Genomic DNA, 19,954 nt, shown 5'->3' with positions numbered 1-19,954 from the left:
GCTTCAATTCAGGAGCTGACAAAGATGACATTTAGCCCCAGGGAATATATAGGCTCTCAGATCATGAAGTCCTTTAAGGGGCTGGACCCGAAATAGCTCGAATCCCTGGTCGTCTAAACTGGATTCATTGCAGCTTGATGGCCTGATCTTTATGCTCCAGAAAGACCCACTTTTGGACTTTGGGTTTGTCGAATTTAAAAAAGAAATTTCACATTTTGAGTATTTCCCATTCTGATCATTTATTGAATATTTTTCTGCACTTGCACATTATATAACACTTATGTTTTTTAACAAACTTAAGTACAGGTTTTGTAACAATGTTAAAATCTTTTCTTAAATGCATACTTTAAATATTTTTTAAATAATCATCCTTTAAAGAAGTAGATTCATTTCGATATGTTGACTAACATACTAGATTGCATGTAAGGTGCTTGATTATAAATTGCGTTTTTTAAGTGTTGCATTTAAAGATATTATATTCGAAAAGCATTCAAATTAGAACTTTATCATGACAAATGTGCGATTGCAAGCATGTGCATGAAAAATACGTTTCAATAGAAATAAATTTAGGTATACGAGTATTATGTAATTATGTTAATGAGTTAAAAAAGCACTGCAAAGTTAACAATTCAAAGTGATTAATCTATACAGAATATGTCTATCCATAATAACTGCTCAAGTGTACTTCTTTGTCATAGGATGGATCTTACATAACATAAATATTTAGAGTACTGAATGTGTTATGAAGCACTAAATACTAAATGTGACCACACAAATGCAAGAGAAAGGGGCATGCAAAACATTAAAAATTAAAAAGCAGATTACTTTGATGTCATGGGCTGAAATGGGCTTTGAAAGCAGATTTTAAAACTCTGGATTATAGAAAGGCAAAGGTGCTTAGAGGGAACGAGTGCAGTGCTGTCTTAATTTCACTGAACATTCCCGTATTAACAGATGTATCTGAGCAACATGGCTGTTTATTTGTAGTTTTTGTATTTCTGCTTTTTATAGCACACTGGGCCTTTGCTTGGTTTTATTGTTGTTTTATATTAGTTTTTTGGCTTTCCTGTTAAATGTGCTGATGTAACAACAATGAACTTTTACTGTTGCTACAATTATCACTCACCAGTGTCCATTAGCATTTTTAAAAAATGTTTCTGAGGCATACTGCGAAAGAATATGAGCTCAATAAAGAGACAACACCCTAACTGTGGAAGTCAGACAAAGGCGAACAAAAGTTTAATAGCTTTGCTAGCATTGTAAAAAGCAACAAACAACAACTTAGTCAGCAATTAATTCCTTGCGAAAAAGAAGTGTGCTTCCTTGTATTGAATGTGCACTTGCAGTACTATAAAATGTATTCAAAAAATTAAAGTTTACTTAATTGTAAAGTTAACTTTTATGCATACTTTTTATAAATTAAAGCCTACTTTTTTCACAATAGCTGCTAAGCTAAACCGCATGAGATAAGAACATCATGCTCATGTTCTGCTTTAGCCGACTCAGCCTACACACATTGCTCATCACTAATTAGCATTTACGTATTTAGTCTTTGATGCGCTCTATATATAAAATATGCATAAAGTTTCCATGAATTTCTTCCCTTGATCTGCTGTAGGCTTTGACTGACTCACCATGCTAATCACACATGCAAGTGTTGACTAGAACATGAACGCGCTGTAAGTATAGACTGATGCACCGATCATTTCATATTAATACTACTAATGTATCACTGTTACAAACAGATGAGTTATATTATACGTAAAAACAGCCTTGAACAAAATAAGGGTATGGAACAATACTATTAAAATTGAGATTCATTCAAAACGCTGATTCGTTCAGCTGAATCGCTCACTCAACTTGTTCAAGACACTGATTCATTCAGGAAGCCAGCTGTGTGTTTTGCTGTGGATAAAATAGACAAAGTAAGTGGCGATAAGTGGTTTGAAATGTAAGTTGTATAATATCAACTTCTTGTTTATTGAACTCCTTTATGAAGGCAGTGTTAGAATCGTGTTTGTATGAATATTACGACTGCTGTGATTCAGTTACAGCCTATTGCTAGTGTGATATTGCTTGAATATAACTTGATCGCATTTGATATTAGTTTATAGCTAATAACAAATAGAATAGGCCAAGAGAGCTGGCCTGAGGTGTGTGTGTGTGTGTTGTGTGTGTGTGTGTGTGTGTGTGTGTGTTTCTAATAGTGAAAAGAATGTGTAGAAAAAGTGGTGGAAAGAATAGCTCTGAGAAAACTACAAGCATCAGCTACCCGCTCTTGCCTCTGCAACATCGCAGAACTGTAGACATAAAATAGACAGCAGGGCAGAATCAGCAGACCCCCTCATCCAGCAAGCTTTGATATCCGTATGATGCCCTATAATAAGTCTAGTCCCTTCTGGGGTTGTAACAATAAACCAAATGCTCCTGTTATAATATTTCACCACACAGCACACAAGATGTCAGAGATTAGGATCTATCTCAATCTGTATACCAATCTTTTTCTCATTATTGCTTATTACATTGTGAGTCTGCTGGGGTTGTGGGATGGTGTGTGTCAAGAGAGCCAGAAGTAGGTGGTTTCGCAAAGATTAGCGCAGGAACCAAGTGCTAAACCAGCATGATTCATGAGTTTTCAAACCTTGTGAGATCGGGGATGCCTAAATGAAATATTTGACTTTAAATCATTAAAGCGGTATTTGAAAATGTCTGGAAATTACAACATTGCTTTACTACTCACTTTTTGCGTAACGTTCAATATGTAAACCTTAAAATAGCTAAGTAAAAATCTGATTACATTTAGCAATATAATTGCAAGAGGATTGTTTATCTCTTAAAACGTAATTAATGTGATCCTTCACGGTTGCACATGAAGTCATGTATACAGAATTATTAAATTAATGTATTATATGTGGCTATAGACCTATTCAAATTACAAATCTTTCTAGCCTCAGCATTCTGATCAGTTGCGATGGCTTCGAAAAAGCTAAAAGCCTTTTAAAAAAATGAGCTATCATTATTTTCTGTGTCCTTGTATTTTAAACTACCATATAGTGCACAGGCTTGGTGGCGTATTGATTCAGCTTTGACAGATGAAATTACAAGGTGATGAATTGTGTGTTTAAAGGTCATAGGGTCGCAGGTCAATAAGCAGGCAAATGCTGTGAAAATTAAAATGTACAACGCTTTGCCAGGAAGCATGATTAATTAAACTAATACATCAGATTAAACCGGGCAAGCGAAGAGGCAGGATTCCCTTGGCCATTTAATGAGCATGCTCCCACATATAATTATGTTTGAGAAGGCAGGGAAGGTGACAGCATACTATAGAAATTACAATACGCACTACAATTTAGAAATACACACAATTAAAACCGTGATGTATTGATAGGACACAGCAGCGTCGTTCCGAACCTGTGAGAGTTTATGTTGCTCTGCTTCAGAATTAAGTGATCAAAGGTTCCTGTGATAAAGGATGTGCGGCTGAAAGCGGCAGTGTAAAAATAGGCTCAGAACCGGGTTGTTGCTATGGAAGAGTATGTAGAAATCCTGGAATTCCTCACCCACACACACACACACACACACACACACACAGACACTGATACACAAGGAGTGCACTGTGTTGATGCGCTGCTGTTTTTCTTCACAGTATTTATCCACCTCCTTCCTGTTCTTTTCTATGAGAGGGACAGGAAGCGTGGAGTAATTGTATTGTACACAGCGCTTGTAGTTTGTGTGAGATGTGAAAAGATGATCAGCAAATATTGTGAGACAAAGCTGTCTTGTGGAAACAGAACATTTTCAACCAAACCTGCTTGTGATGTAAATCTGACGATACTGCTACAAAATGGTTCTGGGTCTTTACATGCTAGTGTGATGATGTGCTGTTCAAGACACATTACTTTTTATTATCAATGTTGAAAACATAGATTTTTTGATCTTCTGTTTGATCTTCTGATTTTATACTTTTTAACCAATTAAATGCATCTTGCTGAATAAAAGTAATAATTTTTTTCAAAATATAATCTTGCTAACCCATAAATATTGCCCTAAAGTGTCACAATTTATGCACTTTGTAAATCTATTCTATCTCAGATTCTAACAGTGTTTTATTCCTATATGTTCGCAGGAGATGCTACATCCAAGGAGAGCAGCCCCTTTATTAACAGTAGCACCAGTGACGTAGAGAAAAGCCAGCAGTATGATGGGAAAAACATGGCCCTATTTGAGGTAGCCAAGTGTTGCTAATCATTTAAAACAGTCGGAGATGAATGTGCAGTAGGTTTACACGTTTGTTTGTATGTGTGTGTGTTATGTAGGAGGAAATGGACACCAGTCCAATGGTGTCTTCTCTCCTGAGCAGCCTCGCCAACTACTCCAACCTGACACAGGGCAGTAAAGAGCATGAAGAGCAAGAAAACAACGAGGAGGCGCGCAAGAAAACCGTGCAGGTGACAAGAACCCTTCCGTTATCCTCCGTCTTCTGTGTTGATGGATGGCGTTTAGTCATTGACTGGCTGGATGTTGATTGACAAGCAGCTAATATGGCCTTTTAATGATGCTGTATATTGAAGATTACGTTGTCCTGATCATTGATTGGTTGATTGACAGGCTCCACGTATGGGCACCATCATGGGCGTTTACCTGCCATGTCTGCAGAACATCCTGGGAGTGATCCTGTTCCTCAGGATGACCTGGTTGGTGGGCGTTGGAGGCGTTTTGGGAACCTTCACCATAGTGTTCATGTGCTGCTCCACGGTCAGCCTTAAACACACATATACTACTGGAGGCACGGGAGGGTGGGGTCTGGTATGCAAGTGGGTGGGACACACGAGCTCAAAGACTCTACAAATAGACAAGCTATCCTTTAGATCTGAACGCGTTTTACACTGACAGAAAGGTCTGCTCGAGCCTGGAAAGCAGAATTCTTTATTACCTTTATGCTGCATGAGCCCCAGAGACTCGCTCTCCAGAGCTTAGGGTTTCCTTTTACCTCTCTGCTCCTTTAACTGGAGATTGCTTACAGTTATACGATCACTTTGTTGTAAGTCACTTTGGTGAGTTGGTTTGTGAGCGTGCCAGACGGAGTTTCTGCCAAGATCATAAATGTAAATGCTTACATGAGGTGTTTGATTTCCGAGCTGTCAGTTTAGCACATGTCGCTCCTGCTGCTGGTGAGACTTGTGACGTGAGTATAGGGCCCATGTGATACACTTGATTTTTTTCACAGATACTGTGGGATATTTTTTTTTGTTTTAAAAATTTGATTAAGTATTAATAAGAATGTGTTTAAATAAATAATAATGAAACTTACATAAAACAACATATATATATATATATATATATATATATATATATATATATATATATATATATATATATATATATATATATATTTTTTTTTTTTTTTTTTGCTTTAACAATTTAATAATTTATTTTATTCATCTGTATTTGTCTGTATTGGCAAACGAAAGTGCTGCATTATGTAATTAGAAAAAAAAATTATATTGCATGAAACCATGAAACAACAATTATTGTTATTTTGAGAAATACATTCTACTTTTAATAGAACTTAAAACAGGAATATTTTTGTCACAATTTCTTCAAGTTAAACCAAACTCATAATTTGATTGCTGAAGTTAAAGAAATAATCCACCCAAAAAGAAAATTCTGTCATTATTTACTCTCAAGTTCCAAACCTGTATGCATTTCTTTGATCTGCCGAACACAAGGGAAGATATTTTGAAAAATGTTTTGGTCACCATTGACTTCCATAGTAAGAAAAAAATACTATGGAAGTCAAAGGGTGTCATACAGGTTTGGAACTACTTGAGGGTGATTAAATAGTGACAGAATTTTCATTTTTGGGTGAACTATTCCCTTAAGACCTTTGTGTGCATCTGACTATACTTTTTAATGAAATGAAATGGTGAAATGCTGTTTAAGTGACCCTTAAAACAGCTCTGAGATGAAGTTCATGTGTTCATATGATGTCCTCATGTATTGAAACTGCATATACTAAAAACATCCTGAGCGTCATGCATGCTGGTGTGTAGTAGATGAAATTGCACAGTGTATTCAGACAGATAAACAAAACCTGTTCATATTTAAATAACAGTCATATTGCATTTTAATATTAATAAACGCTAGCCCATATAGTGAATTGATTAAATGTGCAGCCTTTAAATATAATAAGGTCTATAGGTCTGTGACCTTAAGTAAATGTGTGCTTGGGATAAATATTAGTGAATATTTGTTGCAGTATTTAGTTTGAGCAGTATTATGTAAGTGAATGTGCAGTGTGGTCCCACTCTGAGCTCTTCCCCTCCTGTCATATCTGTTTTAATATTGTTTGATTTAAAAAAGCTGAAAGCTGTCCCTTCAGATTCTACCACCATAAATCCCCCATCATGCCCTTCTGACCCTGCCAAACCCCAGGAAATACACACACACACACTCACAGAGTAATTCTGCACCGCCACACTCACTAGTCATCGTCACAAGGTTTTGTTTCGGTCCCTGCTGCTCTGGCAGGCATTGTTTTTCAGAGTTACACGTTTTATGTGTGCATGCATGTTAAAGTATGATGCCATTCAAAAGTTTGAAAAAAATTTGGCAAAGATGACTTAAATTGATCAACTTAACACCTACTCGCAGAAACAAATTACATATTAAAATATCTTAGAATATTTCAATTGTGATATTATTTCACAGTATTGCTGTTTTTTGTTTGGTATAGTGTGTACAGGTTGAAGAAGACATAAAAATAACATTTGTTTAGAAAGAAAAATAATAACTGTTAAACAGGTTTTTGAAATTCTCATAGATTGGTTAGGTATGCACTGTAAAACTTTTTGTTGTAAATGTACAGTAAAATACTGGCAGCTGGGTTTTTACTGGTTTCTACTGTAAACATCATTTACACTCTAGTACCAAATACAGTATTCTACTGTGTATATATATATATATATATAACTACAAACCACAAACTCAGAGTGTTAGCGTGAGTTGCATGTAAAAATTTACTGACACTTTACAACAAGGTCTCCTTTGTTAACAATGGTTAATGCATTTTTATTATTAATAATAAGCAATATATCTTTAATACTCGCTGTCAGTGTTTGTTAATGTCTTATTAAATGATTCGATTAATGTAAATACAGAATGTAATGTCAGTGTTAAGTAGTGAGAACTAATGAAACCTCGTTGTTAAGTATTGCCAAAGTATTTAATCGACAAACAAACAATAAAAAAAACTATAATGGTACAATATACTGTAATGTTTTCTTCACCTCGGACACGATTATTAACCTCGATTCCCTTAAGATGAACGAATCAGCTAAACGGCCGTTAAACCCCCCCTCAACCACACGATGTCTTAATGTGCTCAACATTTCTTTTCTAATAAATACATTTTTCTGTCACGAGTGACTGGAGGGCTTAGTGGGGGCCTCCTGTCTCCGTCACTCACTGTCCCCTCTGTATTGATCTTTATTTACTCTATTTTCAGACTATGCTGACTGCTATCTCAATGAGCGCCATCGCCACCAATGGAGTGGTGCCAGGTGAGCAGAACTCAGCGTGTTTGTGTTTGTCCTGTTGTTCTTCATGGGCAGTTACACAGCGCGGCGTACAGCTCCCAACTGTGCTGAGATCAGCTCCGCATTCATAACCGTGCGGATGCACGTCTGTCTCTGTCTCTTATTATTTGAAATAACCGTAACCCGACGACGGCATGAAATGCTCTGCTGTGTATATTCCTAATGCTGCGATTGTGTGTGCGCTTACAGCTGGAGGTTCATACTACATGATCTCTCGTTCACTGGGGCCGGAGTTCGGAGGGGCCGTTGGTATATGTTTCTATCTGGGCACAACTTTTGCAGGAGCCATGTACATCTTGGGCTGCATCGAAATCCTGCTGGTACACTTTCATTGCTATATATAATTTTTTATTTTAAAACCAAATTAGCTGGCGGGTCTTTCAGGCAATGGTGCGAATAATAAATTACATCGTTTCGTTTGAGTGTTATTTCGGTATCGTTGAAATGCTGAGTTATCCTTAGTATTTTATAGTGCTGCCAAATGATTATCGAATCAGTATCGAATAATATTGTGTGTATTATGTATATTTAATATGTATATATAAACATACATACACACATACAGCGTATATTTCGAAAATGTTGAATTTATTTACATGTATATATTTATATTATTCATATAATTTATATCATATATAGATATATCTAATATATAAAGTTATTTTTATTAAATGTATACATGCATATACATATACATATGCACACACATATATTTGGATGCGATTAATCATTTGACAGCACTAGTATTTTAGTATTTTTTAATAAACATTTGAATGTTTTTATTTTTGCCTTTTACATAAGTTTTAGTAGTTTACTTGTATTTTTGCTGTTTTAATCCAATTAATTTTTATTTCTATATATAATTTTATCAATTTTTATGTCAGTATTAGTTAGTTTAGTACCTCAAGTTAAACTAAACAAAACAGAGAAATATTGCCTTTGTAACTAGACGAATGAGTTATTTTTTAATATTGTTTTTTTTTAAAACAAATTTTAATTTAACTTTTTTGCAACAAAATGCGTTTGTAAAACACTTTTAATTAAAGTGACTTTTAATGCATGCTCTGAATCAGAATTATTCACTGTTTCGATATTTGTACAGCACTTGTACATTAATTTTCCCCAATTTATGAAAAATAGAAAAAAAATTATCAAATTCTACCTAAGTTTATTTATTCTGTTGAACACAAAAGAAGATATTCCGAAGGCTGCTGGAAGCTGTTAACTTCCATAGAACCAAGAACTATTTAGTTACCAATATTCTTCAAAATATGTGTTCAGCCGAATAAAAATTAACAAATTAAAAGTCACTACTTCATTTTATTTCTTTCTTTTGAATGTTTTTGTAGATTTACATCGTGCCAGCTGCTGCCATATTCAAGATGGAGGGTCTGGAGGGAGCAGAGGCCGAGGCGGCGCTGCTGAATAACATGCGTGTGTACGGTACCATCGTGCTCTCCTTCATGGCTCTAGTCGTCTTCGTCGGCGTGAAGTACGTCAACAAGTTGGCCCTCGTGTTCCTCGCCTGCGTCATTCTCTCCATTCTCGCCGTCTACGCCGGCGTCATCAAGACCTCTTTTGACCCGCCTGACTTTCCGTGAGTAGAGTTTTCTATCTTTAGGGTACGGGACACATTTCAGGAGCGACTGTAATCATGCAGCCCTCGTCCCGCGTAGGGTGTGCGTGCTCGGGAACCGAACTCTCGTGTCGAAGGGGTTTGACATTTGTGCCAAGACCATCGAGCGAGGCAACGCCACAGTCACCACCAGGCTTTGGAGGGCCTTCTGCGACTCTGAGTTCCTGAACGCCACCTGCGATGAGTACTTCACCAACAACAACATCACTCAGATCCAGGGGATCCCCGGGGTCACCAGTGGCATCCTGGCAGGTCAGAGAACACCGGCACTCACACTGATATATCAGTAATCATCGCCACAGTTTACTGTTGAAATAATACTTTATTGCTTTTTTATTTTTCTTGTGATATTTCTGTTCAATGAGGAAGCCTAAAATAAATATTTCTTGAAAAATATGAAGCAGAAAATCAGCTTTTTACAATGATTTCTGAAGGATCGTGTGACTCTGAAGACTGGAGTAATGATGCTGAAAATTCTGCTTTGCATCAAAGGAAAATAAAATTACTTTGTTAAAAATATTATATAAACAATATAATATAATATTTTCTGAGATGCTAAATGATTGGATGTTTTATCATGAACACTCCCTCTTCAAATATGTCTGATATTAATTTAGTGATGCTCTTATGGAAATATGATATTGTTTTGTAATTATCATTTTAATCTGTCTAATTAATTTTATAAAGTATGTGTCATACACTAACATCTCAGGAAAATGCCATCGGTTTCAGATAATATAAATAAAGAAGTAATGACTTTATATGAGGACACCGGGACTAAAAACATATTTATTACATATTTTGGGAGAGATAACAGATGAATAGAGAAAGAAATTATATTTTGATATTCTATGAAATATTATATATTATCAAGGCAATTATATATAAAATCTTGCCAATTATTACACTTCCTTTTTCATTACATGTTGCCCCAACAGCACATTAACATGCAAATTAGATTTAGCTTATAGTTGCATTGTATATAATGAGAAAACCTGTTCTTTGTTGCAGAAAGAAAAACTGTATATATCGAATCATCTTTCTACAAAGTATGAAAAAATAAAGAAATAAAACTAAAAATGTACTGGTGATTTCTAAAATTAATAGTTTTTGGCTGTGCGTGTTCAATCATGTCTTTTTATTATAATTTTTTTTTAACTGAGGCCCAATGACCTTTCAATATCCTCCTTTACTCATTGTGTATTTTATGGAATTCTGTTACATGGAAAAAAACTTTTTTATTCTTTACAGAAAACCTCTTCAGCACCTTCATGGAGAAAAATTCGATGTTAGAGAAGCGAGGTATACCAGCAGTGCTCGACCCTGAAGCCCCGGAAACCAACTCTAACCGATACGTCCTGGCTGATATCACCAGCTTCTTCACCCTGCTGGTTGGCATCTACTTCCCCTCTGTCACCGGTCAGTACACCTCCTCAGTAGGGCAATTATTACCATAAATGTCTAGTTTTTGGCCCTTTTTTAAAATGCTAGTCCACATTAATTAGAATCTTACTCATGCTTTTGTCTTTTTTCAATTGTGCAAAAACAGTAAAAGAGCATTCTTAGTTCTCATAATGTCCCTTCCCTGTTTCTAGATATAATATGTACGTTATGTGTGTGTCACAGGTATCATGGCTGGATCGAACCGCTCTGGTGACCTGCAGGACGCTCAGAAGTCCATCCCTATCGGCACCATCCTGGCCATCACAACCACCTCCATCATCTGTATCCTTTACACCGAAGGCAATAACCTGCTCCAGCTTTGCAGAAGTAAATGAGCCGTGGCATTCACGCGGTGCAGAACTGCACATCTCAGAATGTACAGAATTCAGTGTAATTGGATCTCCGGGAAACGACGGCGATAAAATCATATGACTTGATGTTTCCATCTGTGGGAAAATAGCTGAAATATGGTGAATGCCTTTTTGCTGCTTCGTGTCGTTCTCCTGAATTTTTGCTCTCGCAGACATGTCTAGCGTGATTCTGTTTGGGGCCTGTGTGGACGGAGTCGTTCTGAGGGACAAGTGAGTCTCTAGCTCTATTTTAGAATGACTTTGGGTTCAGTATAACCTCCAAATGAACTGAAAATTAGGTGGGTGCTTCAACAAAACATGCGTCTGTGTGTGTGTGTGTGTGTGTGTGTGTGTGTGTGTGTGTGTGAACTAGGTAAACCCATACGTTATGGGCATAAAATGTCCCCACAAAGATGGCAATGTCCAAACTCCTTGTCCTCCTTGTTCTCCTCCTTTTTGGTTGCCGTGAGAAAAGAAGCTTAGAAATCATACTGAATTAAGTTTTTTTTTTTTTAAATATAAAAATGCAAAACATTTTCTGTTACCATTTGCATAGTATAAAAACCATTACACCTATGGAATATGCCCAATTTGTGTTTTTTATGTACTAATATAGCATTTAATAACGTTTAGAATTGCCTTTCACTTTTTTGATTTTCACTTTCTCTTATTTTAGTGTTTTGTTATGCTAGCTTTATTTTAGTTTTTTATTAGGTTTAGTCATTAATTAGATTTATTTAATGTAAACGCCAAGGTAGCATTTCTAATTTCCTTTTGATGTTTCATCTGATATTTTTATTTTATGTCCGTCTGATTTCGAAATGAACAAAAATGACATTAATACTATTAATTAATTATTAGTTAATAGTTAATTAATATTAGTTTATTAGTTAATTACACTGATCTAGGCACAAAGATTATTTATTTATCTTTTTATTCTCATTTTAGCTTACTGCTTTTTTTAACATTTTTATTAGTTTTTATTTTAAATATTAGTATTTAGCTTTCATTTATTTTAATTATTTAAACAAATTATTCAATGTCACATAATGATATTATTTCAGTTTTTGGTTAATTATATGTATTATAATATGATAATGTGTAATTATTTATTATTAGTTAACAATTATAACTTTAGTTTATTTAAAATTTAGTTTACATTTGTTCATTTTGTTATGTTTTTGTCATTTTATTAATGTGTTCTACCCAGCTGTACTTTCTATTTATTTTTTATTTCAGTAAAATTTTTAGTGATTTTTGTATTTAAAGAAACTTTTTGTATTCATGGAAAAGTGGTAATATAAACAATGACAGCACTGTTTTAACCGCACAGATTTGGGGAAGGTGTCAACGGTAACTTGGTCATTGGTACCCTGGCGTGGCCCTCTCCGTGGGTCATTGTGTTCGGCTCCTTCTTCTCCACCTGCGGGGCCGGGCTTCAGAGTTTGACGGGAGCGCCCCGTCTCCTTCAGGCTATCGCCCGAGACGGCATCATTCCTTTCCTCAGGGTAAATCTCTGCGTCTGCCCCTGATCGATGTTCGATCAGATCGTACTGACTGATCGCTGATGGTGTTCTGTATTCGACAGGTGTTCGGTCATGGCAAAGCTAACGGTGAACCCACCTGGGCTCTCCTGCTGACGGCCTGCATCTGCGAGAGCGGCATCCTCATCGCCTCCCTGGACGCAGTCGCTCCCATTCTGTCCATGTAAGTAACTCTCCCCGAAATTACACATCCTTTACGATTCCCAGAGAAACAACAGCAATAAACTGTCCGCATCGCTTTAATAAAACTCCTTCAACTTGCTGAATAGCCTCTTTTCCAACAGCTTGTTCTTCAATAATTCCTAAACTTATTTACAGGTATGCAGCACAATAAAATACCATTAATTCAGCACTTTGTATTTGCTAAACTACATTCCCCCTCATAACCTTTGCGGATATGCATTACAGATGCACAGCTGATAAAAGTATGGACTTTGTCATGCTTTGGGGGGGTTTTCTCTCCACTTTAAAACACGACGGACTTCATTTGTCTTTTTTTTCTTCCCTGTTGACTGGTCTTCGATTTCAAACAGATCTGGACAGAGTGGTCTAGTATAATGATGAGCATAAAATTGAGAATAATTGAATTCATAAATATTCAACACCTTTAATGTGATACACATAAATGATCACTAATGCAGCCCATTGGTTTTTTAAAGCCAAGGTAGTTAAATGTCAAGAGGATTCAATTAACGGGTCAACATCTGGCATGAGCCTGTTAGTCCCCGCTCGTAGATGCCATAACTACACCATTTGGCTGCAAAAAGCATCATAATCCAATAATAGCCTTTCATTCATCCAACTATCTTCCAGCCTATCCTTTAGTATGCTTTCTTTAATTGTATTAATATTATACAATTAAGCTATTATAAATTATTTAAAGTATATTATTTTCTTTGTAAATTACAATTTATAATTAATTTAAAATATTGTTTTTTTAGTATTGTTGGAAATATTTTAAATTCTTATAAAATAAAGTCTAAAAATGATATATATTATTTATTGTATTATATTAGCCTTTTGAAATATAATATAAAAATGATCTGGCTATTTTTATTAATTATATTATTATTATTTTTAAAGTAAACATTTCCTTTTAAACAGAAATAAAATTGTGGTAGTAAGTAAAAGTAAGTAAATCAATCCTTACTGCAAAAAATAAAAATTAAAAAAATGAAGAACACATCCAAGGTGGCAGTATTTTCTCTTTTTTACATGTACAGATGGGTTTTTGATCTGTTTTGCCCACAGGTTCTTCCTGATGTGCTACATGTTTGTAAATCTGGCCTGTGCTCTGCAGACGCTCCTCAGGACCCCGAACTGGAGGCCCCGCTTTAAATTCTACCATTGGTACAAACACACACAAACACCTGCTCCATTAACCTTAAAATGAAGGCAAACTACACAAATGTCCTTTATGTCACAAAAGTCCTTCTTCCACCGTTAAAATCATCAGAGGTGTTGATCATCAATTTGCTGACACTAAAACCAGGATTGAGCCTGAGATGGCCTGTGTTCTCTCTCCAGGGCTCTGTCACTCTTGGGCATGAGCTTGTGTCTTACTCTGATGTTCCTCTGCTCCTGGTACTACGCTATCGTTGCCATGGTAATCGCCGGCTGCATCTACAAGTACATCGAATTCTGCGGGTAAGCAAACCTAAACAAGCCTCAGGAGGAGGCGACAGGAGAAAAAAAGGGAAAAAAAAGCATAATGAGTTTCACACTAACTAGATCAATCTCGTTCTTGGCAGAAAAGGCATTATGGTCTGTACAGCTATTAGCTTTTCTATAAGGATTTATTTAAAGGCCTGACGAATGCAGCTAAGTAATAATTCACTGTAAACGTACATAGCGTAGTTTTATATGATTACTAGTGGAAGATGAAGTGATCGCTTATGTTAATCTAAATTTTGACCTATTAAAAGTGATGAGACCTTTCAAGGGTCCCTCACAGAAATGTAGTAAATTATTAAAATATTAAATGTTTAGGGTCATTATTTATTTTATTTTATTTTTATTATTTTGCTTTTATATTCACCAAGGCTATACGTTATTAGTTAAAAATACTGTAAAACAGTAATCATTTTAAAATGTCATTTAATCCTGTAAAAAATATTTCTGTAGTAATATCTGTAGTGTATATATGTAGTAATGTTAAATGTACTAGTGCTGTCAAAAGATTAATCACCATTAATCACATTCAAAATAAAGTTTTTTTTATTTACATAATATATGAGTGTGTGCTGTGCATCTTTATTATTTATATATAAAGACACACATGTACAGTATATATGTTACAAATATCATCACATTATTGTGTTAATAATTTACATTTGTAATATCTAAAAGTTAGCATAGTTTGAAAACTGAATTACCAAATGTGTATTTCCTCTTTGTAGGGCAGAGAAAGAGTGGGGCGATGGGATCCGTGGCATCTCTCTGAGCGCCGCCCGCTTTGCTCTGATGAGGCTGGAGGAAGGTCCTCCTCACACTAAAAACTGGAGGTCAGTGACTGATTAGCAATACGACTCCTCACACAACAAATAAGCAGTAACAAATTACATTCATCCAAAATATATTTTTTTAAAAATTGTTAAAATGTCCTCAATCTTCCAGGCCCCAGATTCTGGTGCTCATGAGTCTGGATGCGGAGCAGAACGTAGAGCAGCCTCGACTGCTGTCGCTGACCAATCAGCTGAAAGCAGGCAAAGGCTTGACCATCGTGGGAGCGTGTGTGGAGGGCACCTACTTAAACAACCAGCCACAGGCGCAGAAAGGAGACCAAGTACGCTCACACACAAACACACACACACACACAGGACCGAAGCTGAGATCCTGAAGAAATGAGACACTAAAAAGCTCCATCTCTCTCAGTCCCTAAGGAAGCTGATGGAGGTGGAGAAGGTGAAGGGATTCAGTCAGGTCGTGATCTCTTCTAACCTGCGGGATGCCACCTCACACCTGATCCAGGCTGGAGGTCTGGGCGGCCTCCGTCACAACACGGTCCTGGTCAGCTTCCCAAAGAACTGGAAACAGGCTGAGGAGCACCACCGCTGCAGGAACTTCATTGGTAAGACAAAAGACAGGTCGATGAACTTTTTACCCATGTTTTTATGACTTTTGTGTCAGTGTAACTTTACTGCTTGATAATCATATGTTATCAAGCAGTAAAGCTATGCTCACATAAAAAAGATTGTAAACTGCCTGTTATGAGCAAAGATTGCATAGATATCTACAAACATAGAATATTAACTACATGCATGGCTGGGAATAGGGTTTTGTTGATATAATGTATTTTGGTTGATTCTGTGATTATTTTTCCCACATAATCAAAGGACATTAACAGTATTACATCATATATTCATATTACAGAATGTACAAAACCCTAAAGATAAAATAAGATTTTTTGATTCTTGATTTTGGGCTGCTTTGGCATGCATTTGGGAGTGAAACCCACACTAACATTTTTTTATGTGTGCGTACAGTATGTGTGGCTGTTTCAATTTCTTTAAACAGTAAAACATATATAATGTGTATATATATAAAATGAAATGTAAAAAAAGTTCATTAATTATAATTGTACAGTCGTAATGTTAAATTAAATCTATATTATTATGTTTTCTTAAATACTTGATTTACAGTGTAATGTTAAAATGACAAGTCTTGTTTTGTTGTAGTGTTTTGATATTATTATGTAGAAATGGCTATTATTATTTTATAGCCATTTGCTGTATAATGAACCGATTTTGCAACAATAATAAACAAGCACAGCAAACCTGGAAGTGCAACGAACAAAAAGCCCTATGCATGAGTTTATTGGGTGTATTGAGTTTACTGCGTTTGTTGTTCCCCGCAGAGGTTGTTAGAGAGACCACTGCTGCTCACTTGGCCTTGCTGGTGCCGAAGAACATCTCTGCGTACCCATCAAACGGAGAGCGCTTCACTGAAGGCCACATCGACGTGTGGTGGATCGTCCATGATGGGGGCATGCTCATGCTCCTTCCCTTCCTTCTGCGCCACCACAAGGTACTGTTCATGAAGTGATCAGCTCAGTGTCGCAGCAAATGTTTTAATATCTGATCTAATGTTTATATCAGTCTCATGTGTTGTATTTGACTGAGTAATAGATGATTAACACAAGTGGTGATGTTAGTTGCTGCCTGGTGAGGGTGAACTAGCTGTCGAAACTGAGATCGCATTCAGTTCACGTCTTTGCATGAGATGGTTAATCGCATCGTTTCAACTGTAGGTGTGGAGGAAGTGCAAGATGCGTATCTTCACTGTGGCTCAGATGGACGACAACAGCATTCAGATGAAGAAAGACCTGATGACTTTCCTCTATCATCTGCGGTTTGATGCTGAGGTGGAGGTGGTTGAAATGGTGAGAAAATGACACGCAGTGCCTTCACACACACACACGGACAACAAACGTTAATCTGTTCTTTCATTTCCTTCAAGCATGACAGCGACATCTCGGCCTACACCTACGAAAAGACCCTGATGATGGAGCAGCGGTCACAGATCCTGAAAGAGATGCACCTGACCAAGAACGAGCGTGAGCGAGAGGTATCGTGGGGAGAAAGGACACTCTGGCACACTTAAAAAAATACTATGGAGGTCAAGAGGAGAATAAATAATTCTTTAAAATACCTACTTTTGTGTAGAAAAATGAAAATGTTCCCCAATTTGAGGGAGTGTAAATAATGACAGAACTCTCATTTTTGGTTGAACTAGTCCTTTAAGTGCAAATGAATGTCATCCAAAATAAAGAATCGACTCTATACAGCCTAAACGAGGCGTTAGTAATACTATTTCTACCCATTTGCATAATTCCCACCTACATTGATTGGCTGCAGACAGCTTGACCACGCCCACAAACACCTCGTTTTACTGACGACTGTTGTATGCGGTAGACCAGTCACACCCGACCAATCAGAGCAGAGGAGGCTCCCAGGAAAGGAGGGGTTTAGAGAGATTAAATCTTAGAAGTACTTCCAGTGAATTATTTGAGAATCTTTGGAAAATGAGATGACATTAAACACATCATTTGAGAAAAACAAAACCATTTTTTTACCTTGCGTGCATGTAAACCTATCATAGGAGGCTTAAAAATGGCATTATACTGGAACTTTAAAATCCTGAGCTTTGATATATAGTCAACATATTAATTGATCTTTTTTTAATGCATGAAAAATTTACTTTTACAAAACAAATTTTTTTAAACCGTGAAATATGCTTTGGTTTTTTTAAGGGAAACAAGTTGACCCAAAAATAAAACTGTATATGTAAAATGTACAGTAGAATGAAGAAAAGCTGCTTGGCCCAGTCCAGTTGGAGACCCGTAAATAACTGTTATAAAGAAATACATAGCATGAATCGGTCTGACAGCACTGATGTTGTCTCTTCAGATTCAGAGCATCACAGACGTGTCCCGTGGCTCTATACGGCGAAAGAACCCTTCAAACCTGCACCCCCAGAGGAGTATCGCTGAGGAGTCTGTGGGAGGAGGCGGTGAAGAGAAGTCTGAGGAGGAGGTAGCTGCTGTCTCTGTTAACCATCAAGCGTGTGACTTTGTGCTTGTTTTCCATCTGAGCTAATCACGCCGTTCTCTCTTCTGGACGATCAGATGATGGCACGGGCCTATCAGCCATGAAGATAGCATCTCTTTATCACTTTCTATTTTCGCCTTTGTCTCTCTTCTCTCAGTCATTATCTATAGAAAACCGTTCTCTTCTTGTTAACACCCTGGCAGTGCGTCTCTCTCTCTCCCCCTCTTCGTTTTCCCTTTATCCTTCTGAGAAAAGAAGGTTACCAGAAAAGCAACAATTCTCACTTCTTCATTTTTTTTTATCCCTCTCTACCCTCTCACTCTTTTTACCTTTCTCTTAGTCTGTCCGTCTCTCCCGTCCTCGACAGGTTCAGCTAATTCAGGGAAAAAATGCCACCCCCACCCCAACTAGCCCCACCTCCCCTACCGCCCTCACACCAGCGGCCATGAGCCCCGGAGAGGAGATGCAGAGGACCTGGACGGACGATACGGAGAAGCCCAATAACCCTGCGGTGGCCAACCCTGAAAGCATAAAAGATATGTTCAACATGAAACCGTGAGTCAATGGCGGTCTGTAATGAGTATGTGTTGTATCAGGTGAATACAACACTTTTAATTGAATTGAAATCAATGTTCAGTCAATCAATGTATGATTCTGTTAGTTGAGAGTGAGATGCTAGACAAACCTTTGCGTAAAGATGCTTAAATGCCCATTTTAACAACAAAACAGCAGGATAAGATATTTAGCTCATTTGACTGTGGAACACCAGATCATAGTATTGGCATTTTAATTTAGCAAAACGTAATTACAGCCCCACAGAGATGTGCAAGAGCTATTTGCAATGTCACGTTTAAGTATTTCCTCCGAGCATTGTTCACCAATCAATGTGCATCGATCTGTTGGATGTATAACAAAGCCTACAATGAAAGAATAATTTAAATGCTTATTAATTGAATAATTTATTTCAATAATATATTTGCAATATAAATACTCACTTGTGTATATTTATATAATTTATATCATATATATAAATATAATTAATATATAAATATATACATACATTTATTTTAGATGCGTTTAATCACAATCATTTAAAAAGCACAAATTTATCATTATTATGTCATATTTATTTTATTAAAATAAAAATATCTATAAACAAAAAAATGTAACAACGTAACTTTATAGCTGTTTTTTTTCTTGCATATATGCAGCAAGCATCAGTAATATAAGTTTAACAGACCTGACTCTGAAACAGAAACACTTTCGCCGGCATGAGATTTATTGTAGCACTTGCATTCGTTTTAGTTGCTTAGAGGGGGAAAACAGTGAGAATAGTTTTTGACACCTTACAAAACAGAAAAAGAAAACCAGCCAGACATGACACAATAGCTAAAGATATTATCAGTAATCACCTGGGATATATTGCTATCCGTATATTTTTAGTGCATCCCAAGATTTAAACTTCAGCTTAGTTGAATGTGTGCTGAGTTAAAGACTTTGCTCACTGAGTTTGTACTTTTTGCACGTCAAAAAGTAAATACTACCTCATGTTGTGTTAATCATGTTTACACACTGTCTCCGAAAATCGGATAAGGTTAGATTTTCTGTGTTTTTCACATCCTTAGCAAGCATTTTAATAGGAAAGGATGGTGAATACGAAAACAAAATTCAGACTCGGTGTTCAAGGACCTTAACTGTATTTGTGTTGCTCTTTGTTGAGTGTGTTTTTCACTGTTATTTTCCTTCGCTTGTGCCTCAGGGAATGGGAGAACCTGTGAGTATGCTTTCAATATAACGCTACTTTATTTGATAGCTTCTGGTTATTTTAAAA

At 36.5% G+C, this 19,954-nt stretch overlaps 1 protein-coding gene across 1 annotated transcript in view; it reads left to right on the top strand.

Annotated features, from left to right (window-relative positions):
* Nucleotides 1-19,954, top strand: part of slc12a5b (solute carrier family 12 member 5b) — a 44,475-nt gene that overhangs the window by 18,600 nt on the left and 5,921 nt on the right. Inside the window, exons 2-24 of the mRNA XM_043247413.1 lie at nucleotides 4,130-4,230; nucleotides 4,320-4,451; nucleotides 4,612-4,758; nucleotides 7,511-7,565; nucleotides 7,791-7,921; nucleotides 8,951-9,198; nucleotides 9,278-9,489; nucleotides 10,489-10,656; nucleotides 10,864-10,962; nucleotides 11,204-11,261; nucleotides 12,364-12,538; nucleotides 12,619-12,737; nucleotides 13,826-13,924; nucleotides 14,102-14,221; nucleotides 14,974-15,078; nucleotides 15,191-15,359; nucleotides 15,449-15,644; nucleotides 16,431-16,600; nucleotides 16,824-16,955; nucleotides 17,033-17,140; nucleotides 17,983-18,108; nucleotides 18,491-18,678; nucleotides 19,883-19,897. Of these exons, the coding sequence (XP_043103348.1) occupies nucleotides 4,130-4,230; nucleotides 4,320-4,451; nucleotides 4,612-4,758; nucleotides 7,511-7,565; nucleotides 7,791-7,921; nucleotides 8,951-9,198; nucleotides 9,278-9,489; nucleotides 10,489-10,656; nucleotides 10,864-10,962; nucleotides 11,204-11,261; nucleotides 12,364-12,538; nucleotides 12,619-12,737; nucleotides 13,826-13,924; nucleotides 14,102-14,221; nucleotides 14,974-15,078; nucleotides 15,191-15,359; nucleotides 15,449-15,644; nucleotides 16,431-16,600; nucleotides 16,824-16,955; nucleotides 17,033-17,140; nucleotides 17,983-18,108; nucleotides 18,491-18,678; nucleotides 19,883-19,897 (3,073 nt within the window). The remainder of the gene's footprint in view (nucleotides 1-4,129; nucleotides 4,231-4,319; nucleotides 4,452-4,611; nucleotides 4,759-7,510; nucleotides 7,566-7,790; nucleotides 7,922-8,950; nucleotides 9,199-9,277; nucleotides 9,490-10,488; nucleotides 10,657-10,863; nucleotides 10,963-11,203; nucleotides 11,262-12,363; nucleotides 12,539-12,618; nucleotides 12,738-13,825; nucleotides 13,925-14,101; nucleotides 14,222-14,973; nucleotides 15,079-15,190; nucleotides 15,360-15,448; nucleotides 15,645-16,430; nucleotides 16,601-16,823; nucleotides 16,956-17,032; nucleotides 17,141-17,982; nucleotides 18,109-18,490; nucleotides 18,679-19,882; nucleotides 19,898-19,954) is intronic.

The sequence above is a fragment of the Puntigrus tetrazona genome, chromosome 8, assembly GCF_018831695.1.
Source record: "Puntigrus tetrazona isolate hp1 chromosome 8, ASM1883169v1, whole genome shotgun sequence".
Classification (NCBI taxonomy): domain Eukaryota; kingdom Metazoa; phylum Chordata; class Actinopteri; order Cypriniformes; family Cyprinidae; genus Puntigrus; species Puntigrus tetrazona.
This window is presented reverse-complemented; position numbering and strand designations above follow the sequence as displayed.